The following is a 13728-nucleotide window of genomic DNA, read 5'->3' on the forward strand; positions in this document are numbered from 1 at the left end:
AACCACTCCCGAATATATATATTTCTATATATTCGCAATAGAATCACAGATCAGAAGATTCTGCAGTAATAACAAATAAAGGAGGAAACACTCGCAGAGTGCAGGATCTCAGTGGAACCACGGTGGCGGCCCACGTTGGCAGGGCAGCAAACCCCGCTTCTGGTTCAGTACCGACGGGGGGCAGTGGTCCGTCCTAACCCGTCCCGTCAAAGTTCCCCGTTCTCCAGGGCAGACAGGAAGCATTTCCTGTCCGTTGTGCTTTAGTGCCAGAGCCGGAATAGCTTGTCTCTCGGTCTTAGTCCGCCTCGCATCGGAGTCCGTTTGGAATTCACTGAATCGGGGAACAGCTCCCCATTGTGAAAACAGCTCCACATTTCAGGTTTGCTCTGATTAGCTACAAGGGGATTTGAAGATACTAACCCCCCCCCCCCACCCCTCCTCCCCCGCCGCTTCTCTCGAGACGATTCGCTTAATCGACTTCCAGTTCAGTTCGGGGTTGTCTGCGTCTCTTCAGCCTTCCCGTCCACCGGAATGGGAACTGAGCGGTTTAAGCATTCCGTGTGTCAGCCTTCCTCCTCCTCTCATCTGGCTCAACTGGGGCCCGGGCTCCCTTTTGACTTTAATCCGCCGTTCACTCAGGATTAAGGACGCAGTCTCCAGGGCTGCCCTCACCCCTTCTTTTCCTTATGATCCCCCCCCCCCCCCCCCCCTTGTGTTACAAAAAGTTTTGCTACTCTCCGCCAAGTGAGATTTCAGAACGGGCGGCCGAGACCAAAATGAATGCCGGGAACTGTTTTCCCTTCCGGGTTCCTGTCCGTCATTGATCCTCAGACCATGGTGCAGACAGTGTTAAGATTGGGGTCGAAGCGGACTGCCTTCCCCTCCACCGCCTTGGCGTTGGTGTTATACATGGGGTTTTCAAAGGCGGCCTGCCCGTTGTTGTTCTCGTGGACCGAACAGCCCGTGTATTGGGTTTTCGGTGTGGTCCTGTGTGACAAAAAAGAAAAAGAAAATAATACAACAGAGCGGTAAGACCATGCGTCAATGGTTAACCATGTTTAACCCCCCGATCCATACCAGTACTAGTATTCACTCCAAGTACTCACCGACTGATACTGACACTGATACCTGTCATACTTTTGATAGATCATATTTCAAAGACCTTTGTTTGTAGAGATAGAAGCCAAAGCCGGTGAAGATGAGCGCGAAGAAAGGCACCAGGATCGCGATGGCCACCGAGCTGCTGTTGGTGCCCAACTGAGGCGGATGTGAATTCTGACTCTCCGACATGTTCAGACCTGCAATGCAACCAGGAAGTTAGCCTCGGCCATCATCATCATCATCATCAAATCATTCGGCGAGAACAACTACCGAGTCGCTGCAGTCCAAACTGTCCGTAGTCTTTTCCCTGAATGAATCCCTGGAACACGTAACTGGAACCGTCGGGTTCAGCCGACACCTGCACAGGTGATTAACCAAATTCAAGATACAGTCACAGATTTGCATGGTATGCACACAAGCATGAAAGGGAATGTGAAGATGATGATGAGTTCGAAAATATTTTTCAATTGTATTGGGATCACAGTTTGTGGTATATTGACAGTTGAAACTATTGTCTATCAACAGCGAAGGGTTGCCGTGGATTTTATGTGATCACGCTGACGCTTACAAATCCATCCATGGTCCACGAGTCTTCTATGATCTTGGCCGGAGAAATGGTGGAATCTTTGAGATGATTCCCCTGCTGCACGTAGTTGACGTGGTACATCAGCAGCAGCAGACGCGCTTCGGATGTCTTGTAAAGGCCTGGAAGAGGAGACAGACGTGTCACAGAAGAAGAAGAACAGATGCGGTCGCTCTTTGTTTTACAATTATTACTTGGGGTATTTGGTTTTTTTTAAGTTAATATGTTGAACAAGTACCCCAAACATTTTAACAAATTAAATGTAATTGTAATGAATCACTGCTGTCTTTTAAAATGTATTTTATTTGATTGCCTGAAAGCAGCAGCTCCATGTTGCCGTTGCTCAGGGTGACGTTGACTCTGCCCGTGCTGGCGTTGAAGCTGGTGATGCTCAGCATCATGGGCTGCTTCCTGCCTCTGTAATTGTACGAGCCCTTCCAAATGTAGTTGGGGGCAAACACGTCATCTGGGACTGTGGGACAGAGAAGAAAAAACAAAACAAAAAACTCCGGTTTCCTCCCACATTCCACAAACATGCACGGCAGGCTGATTGAACACTCTAAAATTGTCCCTAGGTGTGAGTGTGGATGGTTGTTTGTATTTGTGTGCCCTGTGATTGGCTTGGCAACCGGTTCAGGGTGTCCCCCGCCTACTGCCCGAAGACGGCTGGGATCGGCTCAGGCACCCCCCGTGACCCTTGTGAGGATAAGCGGATCGGAAAATGGATGGATGGATGGATATCGGGCCGAATCTGCAGCTGCAAGCTCGCAAAAAGTAGCCCCGCGTGAACTCCAATAAATGCAGTTTGATGTGATGTAGATGTAAATAGCTGGTCATTATGCGACAGACGTCGCTGGCTGTTGGTGCTAAACGGAAAACATTTGTTACAGCTGCGACTTCACATTTAAAAGTGTTTATCTCCTCGCCAAAACAGTGACCTTTTGAGAAATTAATCCAACAAACATGGCGCGGTCACACTCCGTTGCAGGCTGTGCACAACCGCCGCTCTGCTGTCTTTTGGACTGCACCGACCAACAGGGAACCAGCACTAACCGTTCAGTTTGGGGCTTGGAGTTCCCGTTGCTGGCTTCACAGCTTTCTTCTTCTCACCAGCTGCAAGAATACAAAGTATGTAAATCCACATTTGGCTCCATTACAGGTGTGGTGGTGCCTGCCGACGACATAGAAATTGGTACCCAAAAAATGGTAGTGTACCAGATGTAGGCTTAATGTCCTCTCCGTGCAGGCAGCAGAAAATTTGAGCTCAGTGCTGGTCACGTGATTAGCACTAATTGCTAACCGAGTCTTTTGGGGAAGGGTGAGTTGGAGGGGGTGTTGCGGGGGCTGAGGGAATGGGTTATTTCAGGCCACGCAATACAAACTGAATTCACGTCCGCACTAATTTCATCAATTTCAGGCCAACCACAGTTGAAATGAAAGTGATGACCACCAAGGTGAGGGCCAATTTCAAAATAAAAGCTTAACAAGGCATTGATGTACATGTACATTACTCAGAATGCTTTTATTCTTTTACTTTGATTTAAATGCGCATTTCATCCCATGCTCTCCTAAATTATTCAAATACATCATCATACAGTCCGTTTTTTCCTGTTCTAATTTCGATGTATTCATTTATTTTACCTCGACATATCGGCATCTTTCCGGTCCAGGTGCCGTCACTCTTGCAAACCCTGTGTTCGGAACCCCCGGCAAGGAAGTAGCCGGGCTGGCAGCTGTACACCAGCGTGTAGCCAAAGCCCGCCAGGTCCATGCCCACCACGTCCACGTGGAGTGCGCTCTCGGGCTGCTTGCATGCGTGGGCTGTGGAAGGATGACAAAACCAAAAGGAAGTATGAGACAAAAAAAAAAAAGAAATAATAATAACTAAGAATAATAATAATACTGGGTTCCTGAACATGCAGAGAGGATGGGACGGCATTGAATGGGACTCTTACGTATACACTCGGGTTGCGTCCCGCTCCATCTCAGGTCCGGCTGGCAAGTTCTGGAGGAGGAGCCCTGGATAAGGTGACCCGGCTGGCACTGGAAGGACACCACGCTGCCCACCTGAGACACGACAAGACACCAGACCATTTTACACAAGGAAATTGCCGCATCAGAGCCATAACATGATGTTCTACAGGGCAGAAAGTCACCCCCCCCCAAAACAAAACAAAACCTCCCATTCTTTCAAAAAGACAGTACAAGACAACAACAAACCTGCACTCTTTTGTATGTGTGGCTCCCTTGTTTGTGTTAAGTAGCTGTTTGCAGGTTTAGAACTATTACCTATGCTAATTTCCGTTAGCCCACCTATGGCATTTAATATGATTATGTCGCATTAAACAGACTTTGATGAGAAAAAAAAAGAATGGATGTTTAAACATACACTGTTTGATGTTCTTTCGTTTTATGTATCAGTTTGACAGCATACCATAACTGGGAGTGAAGCAAGCATGCTGTGTTGGTTACAGAGTCTTCATGTTATGTACGCTCTGTAAATGGCGGTTGACTATATTACCTTGAATCCAAAAGTGCGGTTGAGGGATCCGTATCTGGGCGTTCCCGGGTTGTCACAGCTTGTCTTGGTCGGCTCTGCAAAGAAGGACCGCAAGCGTTACTCCCTCGCTCCTCTCCACTCGGTCCCCGTTGTCATGGCAACAGAGGCTGCGCTACGCGGGCACGACAGCAGAGGGCAGCAGAGTTTTGTCGCAAAGCCTCGCGGCAAAATGAAGCAAGGGAGGTGAGAGAGGGAGCTATGAGGTGCCGTACAAACCCAAAATAACATTTACCTCTCACGTTCATCAAAACCCTCTCACACAAAACACATTTTTAAAAATCATGTCCAGCGAAAAACACACTCACTAGAAAACAGACCACATTCAAAACGTCTCACAAACAAAATTCCTCCCTCTCACATTAAAATAACTTACAATCGCCATTAATTTCACCTCAACCCCCGACCCTCCAAAAAAATGTAATACAAACCAAAAACAATCACACTCACACCAAAAAACTCTCAAGAGCCAAAACCTCCACCACCACCTAAAAACTCTCGGGGAGAAAACGTCATTGACCATAAACCTCTCACATTCACCCAAAAAATCCTTTCATAACTCCCTTCATTTCTCTCGCCACCATTCTACTTAATATCTTCGACCCCATCATGCTGTTTTCTTCTTCCAAATCTCCGCCATTCGCCGAACCCCTTTTTTTCCACTCATTTCATTCTTCTCTCTTCCATTCTCCTCTTCCCTGTCATCCGCCCATTCTCGCTCCTCCTCCCTTCTATCTGTCAACCCCTCCTTTTCTTCATTCACACGTTTTCTTTCTTTTTCTCGTTTCCCATCTTCTCCTTTCCCTCTGGTCAAGTGCTCCTGCCTTACATCATCCCGGCACAAAGATTGAAATTGTGCAGCAGTCGGGGTATGTTGAAATGTCATCAAGTTATCCCAGCGTTCTACTTGGAGTCACCGATGAGAGTGCCGAAGAATGTGTGTTATTAAAGCAACACTCGGGCATAATGATGAGTCAGCACATACTTGACGCTGAAGCACCTACTTGCAAATCACCGTGGTGTCACAAGCATACTTCTGGGAAAAATGCATTACAAAAAACAACAAATGGGGATTCCTGTCCAAGTTTATGACCGTGGGCAGCTAAACCCAAGCTAAAAAAGCCTAGGGGGAGCCTCTTGCGATTCCGACTGCGTCAGAAACATGATTACTGCTCAGTGTGCAAAAAAGTCCCTCCTCATCAAAAACCAAAGCGGTGACTAGTCTTTTATCCCACCGCCATCATTTTCAACATGCTTGTCTAGTCCTCCGTTATTATTCCTGATACGCCTGTGCGACTTCTGCTTTGATGAGCGGTGGCCAACTTAACTGGGAGCGAAAGCCTGCAAAATGCCACATGTGGGTGGCCCCTTAACTGCCCTGCTCGTTAAGGCAGAGGGGATAAGAGACAGCAGCGATAGCTTGCACCTCCCCAAGGAGCAACAAACAAGTCAGAAAAAAGGATCTGCAGCCCAACATAAATAATGTCTCACAAACCCGCACAAGCATTTGGAAGTCACCTGAATACATTCGCAACAACAACGTGCGTCTTTGAATGTCACAATGATTTAAGTAAGACAAGAATGAAACGGCAGACTGCAAAGCAAACTCTGAGGAAAAAAAAGAAGACATGAATGAAAGCAGACCTTGTTTTCCTGTCTGATATTGTATTAGAACTTTGCTGTAAGATAAAGCAACATGTCTGTAATTAGGTGGGCGTCAGATGCATGAGGCAGATAATAACTGCTTGTTCATGGGTGCAAATATTACCTCGCCTATGGACAAATTGACACTTTTTTTAACCAGCCAACAGGTTGTATTTGTCACCTTGCATGCTATTTGTTGATTTAAAAAAGAAAAAAAATGAGAGAGAATATGTTTACCTATACAGCGGGGCTGTGTACCACTCCAGCTGCCGTCACTTTGGCAGAGCCTGGTTGCCGCGCCGACCAGAAGGAACGGCGGCGAGCAGGAGAAAGTCACTTCCGATTGGTAGATGAAACTCCGGCCCTCTCGGGAACCACCCGCTGGGGTACTGGGGTCGCCGCAAAACTTGGCTGTAAGAAAACAAACACAATTGGCGATGTTGACTCTGCATGGCGGGTGAAACGCATCGTGGGTTGCGAGCTTACGTAAGCACTGCGGCAGCATCCCGCTCCAGCTTCCGTTGGCCACGCATGTGAGAACAGCCGGGAAGGACAGCTCGTAGCCTGGTGAGCAACTGTAGCTCACGCTGCTGCCCCACTCAAAGTCGCTGCCCTGCAGGACCCCGTTACTGACGGCGGGGGGAGTCGCGCACGTGACCGCTAGTCGGGATGGGTTGGAGAGGAAGAAGTACCCTTATGCTTCTCGATGCCACAAATAGTATCGGTGAAATAATGTGCTCATATTGTTTTGTGAGTCTTTTTCAGTTCGGAATCTATGGTTTTCTTACAAAGCATTGATGATCAGGCAATTGCCATCCTGTGTTAGGTCTGACATCATCGAAACCATTTAGAGTATCCTGTTGGCAAAATATCATGATATCGCACTGGCCATTACCTGTGCATATGGGCATATTTCCGCTCCACGTCCCATTCTGAGTACACATCCTGGTGGGCGAGCCGTCCTCCTCCATCTTGTATCCGGGTTGACACTGGAAGGTCACGTTTTGGCCGATAGTGAAGTCTTCACCGTAGCGAAGGCCATTTGCCGGATGTCCGGGATCGCCGCAGTTGATCACTTGGAAATGGCAGAAAAGAAAAGATCAGGGCCACAGTTAGGTTTTGGAGTAAGGTTAGGGTTGGGGTCTGGTCCATTCACACCGCCTGCATTAGCATGGATCTCATTTCCTTTAGTGGCTTCAAGTCAAGTGATATCTGTGAGCGACCGAGGTCCTCTTGGGTCTCTCTTTGGAATCGCATTAACATTCTCTTGACTGTACCTGTAAAGTCCTGTCCTTCATAGCCTAATTGCTATTTGAAATTCCGCTAAAGCCGCCACCGGATGCGTACATGGCTATTATTAGATATCCTGTCATCTTCTGCCTGGAAGTCGGGTGTTGGGATCCTTTTGTCCTATCAGAGGCCGTTTGAGTCCGACTAAAATTTAGCCCCAAAAACAAAAAGCAAAATCAAAAGTGAGTACTATATTTTCCACACTAAAAGGCGCACTAGATTATGAGGCGCACCTTCAATGACTGGCCTATTTTGTAATTTTTTTGGACTCACCGCTTTATAAGACGCAATCTACAATGCATCCACTAGATGGAGCTGCGCTGAAGGAAATGCCAACTGAACGCTACACGACACCCTGATTGATAGAGCTACGATCAGATGTCAGTACAACTTATTTAATCAAGCAGCTACACAGTTCACTTAACCAACAGGAAGTTAGTTACAACATTGACTCGCTAACGTTGAACTCCCTTGCTGCTTCTCTATTTCCGTGTTCAACTGCGCAACTCGATCGCCTTCAGTTTGAACTCTGCGTTGTAAGCATGTTTCTAGCAAGGAGCCATTTTGGGGTTGACATCTTACCGTAATGACCATACACAAGGCACATCGGATTTTAAGGCGCTGTGAGCTTTTAAGAAAATGGAAGGCTTTTAGGTGCGCCTTTTAGTGCGGAAAATATGGTAGCCCCCTCATATTTACGTAAATACTGTTCTTGTCTTTTCATTGAAACAGCACCGAAGAAATGCCACTTTACAATAATGTAAAGTAGTCGGTGAAGAGGTGAATCAGAAATACAAGGGGTACAAATTTGGAATCCAAGTATCAAACGCCTTACTGGTGCAGTTTGGCTGTATCCCCGACCAGGTCCCGTTGGCCAGACACAGCCTGGTGGCGGCGCCAGAGAGGAGGTACCCGTCCATGCAGGAGTAAATGACCGAGTGGGAGAAGGTGGTCCCGTCCAGGCGAAACACTCTACCGTTGCTGGGAGTACCAGGATTACCGCACTGGATGGCTAGAAAATACACCAAATAACATTCAAGTCATATTCCCAGTCGCGGGAAGTCATAAAGTACAAATAGTTTCGATTTTTCAGGTATCTGTCAGTTAAAATGTAAGCATTTCTCTGAGTGGCTCCTCTTACGTTTACAGAAGGGCTGCATTCCCGACCAGGTCCCGTTGGGAAAGCACATCCTCTCGGCCGAGCCGATCATTTCGTAGCCCTCCGTGCAGCTGAAGAACACCTTGGAGCGGATGCGGAAATCCGTCTGTTCCCTCGAACCGTGGGACGGGATGCCCGGATCGCCGCAAGAGCCGGCCGTGTCACCTGTGTGAGGGTTTAGAAGAAGAAAGAAAAGAAAAAAAAGACCCTTCATATGAAAACATAGCACTCAAGTACACGTAACAAGTGTGTTTGCGATCATACACTTGAACAGAGGCTGAAGAGTGTTTGTATGTGTGTGAAAGTGAGTGTGTGATCTTTGCTTTGTCCTTGGAGAACTGCACGGTCAGCAAATTGTGCTTGACAGACGTGCGCGCAATGTCTCACACAAAGACACACAACGTATATGATAAATCTTACTTTCATATTGCCGCTGCTTTACGACATATCACATATTGACCGAGCCAAAACGATTTGAGCTTCCAAACCCAGCTGGCCATTTCAATACAAGTTGGACATTTATCATTGTCACTTCACGTTTTTCTTCATAAAACGTCCGTTTCTTGTGGAATGAGGACTTTTCTGATTTCAGGAGAAAAACAATTTTAAAGCCATGTTGGTTTCCCATGACGACATTTTTAGTTGAGTAAAAATGGCCCTACGAGAAGCTCAAAGTTTCCATTCACGTTGTCAGTGACATCATCAGTCGGCATGCAGAGCAGCCAATGAAAAATTGCCCATTATTAATTCCATTAAATGACACCAGAAACATTCAGTCAGGGAACTTCGGGGGCCGGATTACATTTTTCATTTTCAGGGCCAAAAGATATGATTTTCATTCCAACGTAGGTTTTTATTTCCTTATTTTTGCTTGAGTGCATTTTTGTTTAGCTTTACGAGCGATATGGACAACGCCGCCAAGTTCATTTCCAGTCATCCATTATGCAAGTGCATTTTGCATGTGAGTAGACATTCTGCGTAAAATGAACGCAATACAGTTTAAATGATAGCTCTCAAATGTGGCCTTTGAGGTAAATTAAAGTGAAAGGACTGTTCGGGACACTAAATTACAGTGCCGAGGAGAATGATTGAAAGTGCAACGTTATAATAAAACTTTCATGTGTTATAATAATATGGTAGTATGGTAGGGGTGGGGAAAAAAGTCCTTGAGTAATTTGAGTATCTCGATATGAGAAAATGCTTGAGGATTTTTTTTTTCCTCCCGTCTAGCATAGCATAGCAAAGATCATCCGGTATATCTTTATGGGCAAACAACACATCTTACTTTTGTACAATTCTACATGACACTCTTAAAATGATGATTGTATTTCTCAAAACTGTAATTGATGATCTTAAAATTGCAGGTTCCCTTTTTTTCAGATAATTACACAGCTCACATTTCATCGGTAAATACTGACGATGGTAGAATAAGAAACCGTTCAAGGAGTTCACATCCTTCCAAGCGGCACTGGATGCCGACGTGTTGTACGCTCCTTTGGTGCGTTGCCGCTCCCGAAATTTGTTTGAAGGTTTAGAACAGCTGAAACATCAAAACTAATTTCCGTTTTACTTTGGCCTTAAGCAAACAGACTTTTGTCAGAGAAAATCATATCGTTTGGTCTTCGTGTATCGTTTCATTCTCTTTTGCTTTATGTGTCAGTAAAACCGTCACGTTCAACTGGAAGCGGCGAAGGGTTCCGAGCAATCACACTTCACTTCTTATTTGGAGAACTGTGCAAGTGAGAGAGTCCCTCCCATTTCTTGACCACAAGAGAGTGACAGCACGTGCTAAGGGATGCCCCTAAGGCACGTCTTTCAATTAATTGAAGTGTGTTTTTAATCAACAAATCCATACAATTCCTCTCCATCTATTGATCTGATGGACCCTGCGCTGTGTGTGTGTGTGTGTCTTTCATAATTTACCAGAGCAAAAGGGCATGGGGGCGCTCCACATCCCATTGAGCTGACACATCCTGGATGACTCCCCCTTGAGCTGCCTGCCACCCAGACAGGAGTATCGAACCGTCGAACCAAATGTAAACTTATCCCCGCTTAACACGCCGTTCGGGGGAGAGCCAGGGTGGCCGCAGTCAACAACTGGGGAGGGGGGGGGGGAGAGAGAGAGAGAGACAGTGTGTTGTAAAGACACTGATTGATGGAGCTTAAAAGGAAACAGATGGCTGTGGGACACTGAGGATAATGTTTCAATGACGGCAAGTGTCACCGCTTTGGCTTTTTTTTCTGACGCAAAGGCAATAAATTGACATGCCCTGTGTTCATTTTGATCTCGATTGAAAACAAAATGACTCGGGGTCACGGCGTGTTTGCCATTAGTGGCATGCAGCGTTTCCACGGGGTCTTGAAATCTTCAAAAATGCATTTTGGGGTAAAGTGCAATCCGGTTGATTGACTGTTGGCACAGTGAAATCTATAAAGTGCAACGGTACAAAAGCGAAACGATTTGAGGGTGCCTTTATCTGCTTTCCATTTGAAAAATGTCAAACTCACGAGAACAAAGAATGATGCCGTAACTCTGAGAAAACTGTTGAACGGTGGGATGATTTCCATCAAAAAAGAAATAAGAAATGGATAATTTGAGGATATACTGTCTTCATGATGAAAATAATATCAAATGAATATTTTGCTATTCCATGACAACTTTGCTGAATAAAGTTGCGTGAGAAAATACTTGTAATGGAGTGTTGGTCCAATAAAAAAAAAAATAATATAATAAATTTAAAAAGTAGAAATGTTACAAGAAGCCCTAATTACAAGATGAAAGGCAATTTTAGGAGAGGGGAAAAAAAAACAACAACCAAAAAAAAGCAAACACATCTTGGAGGGTAACGATTGCGCTCTTTCGATAACCTTGACTGACTGGTGCTGTTTTGGTGCGTCCCTCACCGATGCATTCTGGCAGCGGCTTGTCCCACTGCCCGGTGGGCTGACAACTCAGCACAGGCGAGCCGAACAGATCGTAGCCCGGGTTGCAGTCGTAGAACACCACCGTGCCAAAGGTGAAGTTGCCGTGCTCGATTTTGCTTTGGCGGATAGAGTTGGCCGGGATGCCGGGGTCCGAGCAGTTGACCACTGCAGACGGAAACACAGACACACAAACGAAAGCATGTGTTATTTGGCATTAACCTGACAGGCTCACTTCTCCTCCGCCTTCAACGTGTCTGAAAGAAACACGAGAAAGGCAAACAAATGCAATGGGCAGGTGGATCCGTCATGCCATCTATTGGCTTTTGCAAAGGATTTTCTTTCTTTGTGCATTTTGCGACCAATTGTTGCATGAAGATCGCTTAAGGATGGGGCCTACCACTAAATGCCCTTAACAATGGGGCAAAATTGAAGTGAACATCGAAAAGTTGTTTTTCATTGAGCATAAAGAATATAATAAGCATCTGAGTGCTGTTATATTGCCCGTCTACATGTCTTGCACCGTCTCGTGTGTTCAAATATTCGTTGCTTGAAGGGTTATGTAACACTGCGACAACAATGCTACTTTTACTAGCTCATCTATGGCGTTTTGCAGTGTGTGTGTTAACATTGAGCTAAAAGACTTTCATCAGACAAAGGGAAGTGGTTTCGTCAAATGCCAACTGTGGAATTCACTTCAGTATGACAGTAACTTTAAAAAAAAAAAAATAATTGTTTGAAAAAATCTGCCAAACAGTTTTTGCTTGTTGTAAAGCTTGCTGTTGCCGTTAGCACTCATAATGACAATTTCCAGGGTTCGGGTAGAACGATATACAATGACTTTGCTCCGAAGTACAGTTAGGAGTGAATACACTCAACTTTTCTCCCCACCTTTACACGTTGGGGGCGGGTGGCTCCACTGGCGGTTGGCCTGGCAGTGGGCGCGGGCCGGCCCCTCCATCTGGTAGCCCCGGTTGCACACGAAGCTGACCACGTCATTGAGGTTGAAGCCGTTCCCCACCGTGCGGCCGTAGATCGGGCTGCCCGGGTGGCCGCAGCTGATGGCTGAAAGAAGGACAAAACGCATGCCGACATTTTCTCTCATAATAGAATTCCCAAAATGTGCACGTTTTAATTTCATCATGAAGTGTGTGGATGTTACTTGTTGGACATTTTTTTTTCTTCCCCCAAACAGAATGCGTTCAACGTAGGTCTTCCATACAGTGCGTATATCTTACTTCCTAATGAAGCGAGCAACTGGCAGCAATTGTGGTTATTCAAGAGACACGTCGATGATTCAGACGCTTGTTCTAAATGTTTGTGCTTTTCATTAAGCATGACTCCATTTTCTCCTTCGATTACGTGATTGGTTCCTCAGCGAGAAAAACTAATTATACGGCTTGAGGGACTGATGTCTGGAAGAGCATTAAAAAAAACTTTAAAAAAAAGAAAAGAAAGAAAGAAGGCTCACGTGGCGCTGATTCGTCGACATTCATCAGTACACAGCGGCAAAGGCCTCACGGGCAATTTACGGATGTCATTTCAGGAAATATTGTCCCTCGCCATCCCCCCGGTGATGGTTTTGAGTGTCCTGCTCTTCGGCGTGGCAATTATTCATCCCTTAGCTTGATTCAATGGGGCTGCTTTAAAAGTTTCAGCGCTGACGAGGCGATTTTTGACATTCGCACGAGGAGACAGGCCGAGAAAGGAAGCGGAGGGGGATGATAGGACGGAGAAGGAAACGAGCGCGGAATGCTGATGAGAGAGGACATGAGAGAACGGGATGGGGTTTTTTTTTGTTTTTTTTTTTTTAAATTTGGGAGAATCACAAGTGTGCGCGTCCAAATTTCACCTAATGCCATCAGACACGCATGTGAATTTGTGTGCGCCACTAATCTTCCATAATGAAGGGATCATTTGCCTTGCAGAAACAAATTCCAAAAACATGTTGCACTGAGAACAAATTCATTAAGTATTTCAAAAATCATATTTGCTTTTGGGTCAGCTGCCCCCAAAGTTGCAGCGGGGCTCACAAATTATGGAAAAACACGGTGGCCCCGAGTCCTGCCGACGGGGAAACATAACTAACGTGTGCAACTCTATAAAAGCCACGGGAATTATTGTTATTATTTTTTTAATGTTCCAACCTATCTATTCATGACCTCTTCAAGTGGAAGAAACTTTCCAATTTCACTTCACACCAGTCCTACGTTTATGGTGTGCAGTTTGAGAACCACTACGGCAAACAGAGGATTCCTTTCACATCACAAGTCAACTAAGACTTTGGAACCGAGAGCAGCAACCGATTGATTTGAGTCTGTTTGCAGATCCGAGAGCACGGCGAAAAAAAGGAAGTCGTTAGCACCAGTCAAATGCCTTCTATGACAAGAGTATGTATTTTGATTGTGTGGCGCAGTGAGTGCATCAAGCGCCGCATAAGGATGTTCCTTATTGAACAGATGGAACATAATG

At 45.8% G+C, this 13728-nt stretch overlaps 1 protein-coding gene across 3 annotated transcripts in view; it reads right to left on the reverse strand.

The window, feature by feature from the left end:
- Window positions 1-710: 710 nt before the first annotated feature.
- Window positions 711-13728, reverse strand: part of csmd3b (CUB and Sushi multiple domains 3b) — a 182976-nt gene continuing 169958 nt past the window's right edge. For 2 of the 3 annotated variants that reach the window (XM_086136556.1, XM_086136555.1), the window contains exons 56-72: window positions 12148-12321; window positions 11239-11424; window positions 10258-10431; window positions 8317-8499; window positions 8011-8187; window positions 6781-6960; window positions 6372-6545; window positions 6123-6296; window positions 4206-4279; window positions 3640-3751; window positions 3326-3505; window positions 2738-2797; window positions 1998-2156; window positions 1670-1806; window positions 1372-1459; window positions 1163-1298; window positions 711-987 (exon numbers count right to left, since the gene is read on the reverse strand). In XM_086136556.1, the coding sequence (XP_085992682.1) occupies window positions 828-987; window positions 1163-1298; window positions 1372-1459; window positions 1670-1806; window positions 1998-2156; window positions 2738-2797; window positions 3326-3505; window positions 3640-3751; window positions 4206-4279; window positions 6123-6296; window positions 6372-6545; window positions 6781-6960; window positions 8011-8187; window positions 8317-8499; window positions 10258-10431; window positions 11239-11424; window positions 12148-12321 (2528 nt within the window). In that variant the 3' untranslated portion in view covers window positions 711-827. Of the gene's footprint in view, window positions 988-1162; window positions 1299-1371; window positions 1460-1669; window positions 1807-1997; window positions 2157-2737; window positions 2798-3325; window positions 3506-3639; window positions 3752-4205; window positions 4280-6122; window positions 6297-6371; window positions 6546-6780; window positions 6961-8010; window positions 8188-8316; window positions 8500-10257; window positions 10432-11238; window positions 11425-12135; window positions 12322-13728 lie in introns of all 3 variants that reach the window. The other variant, XM_086136554.1, reaches the window with a different exon arrangement.

Source organism: Hippocampus guttulatus, chromosome 18 (assembly GCF_054856545.1).
Source record: "Hippocampus guttulatus isolate MCC_2025c chromosome 18, RoL_Hgut_1.0, whole genome shotgun sequence".
Classification (NCBI taxonomy): domain Eukaryota; kingdom Metazoa; phylum Chordata; class Actinopteri; order Syngnathiformes; family Syngnathidae; genus Hippocampus; species Hippocampus guttulatus.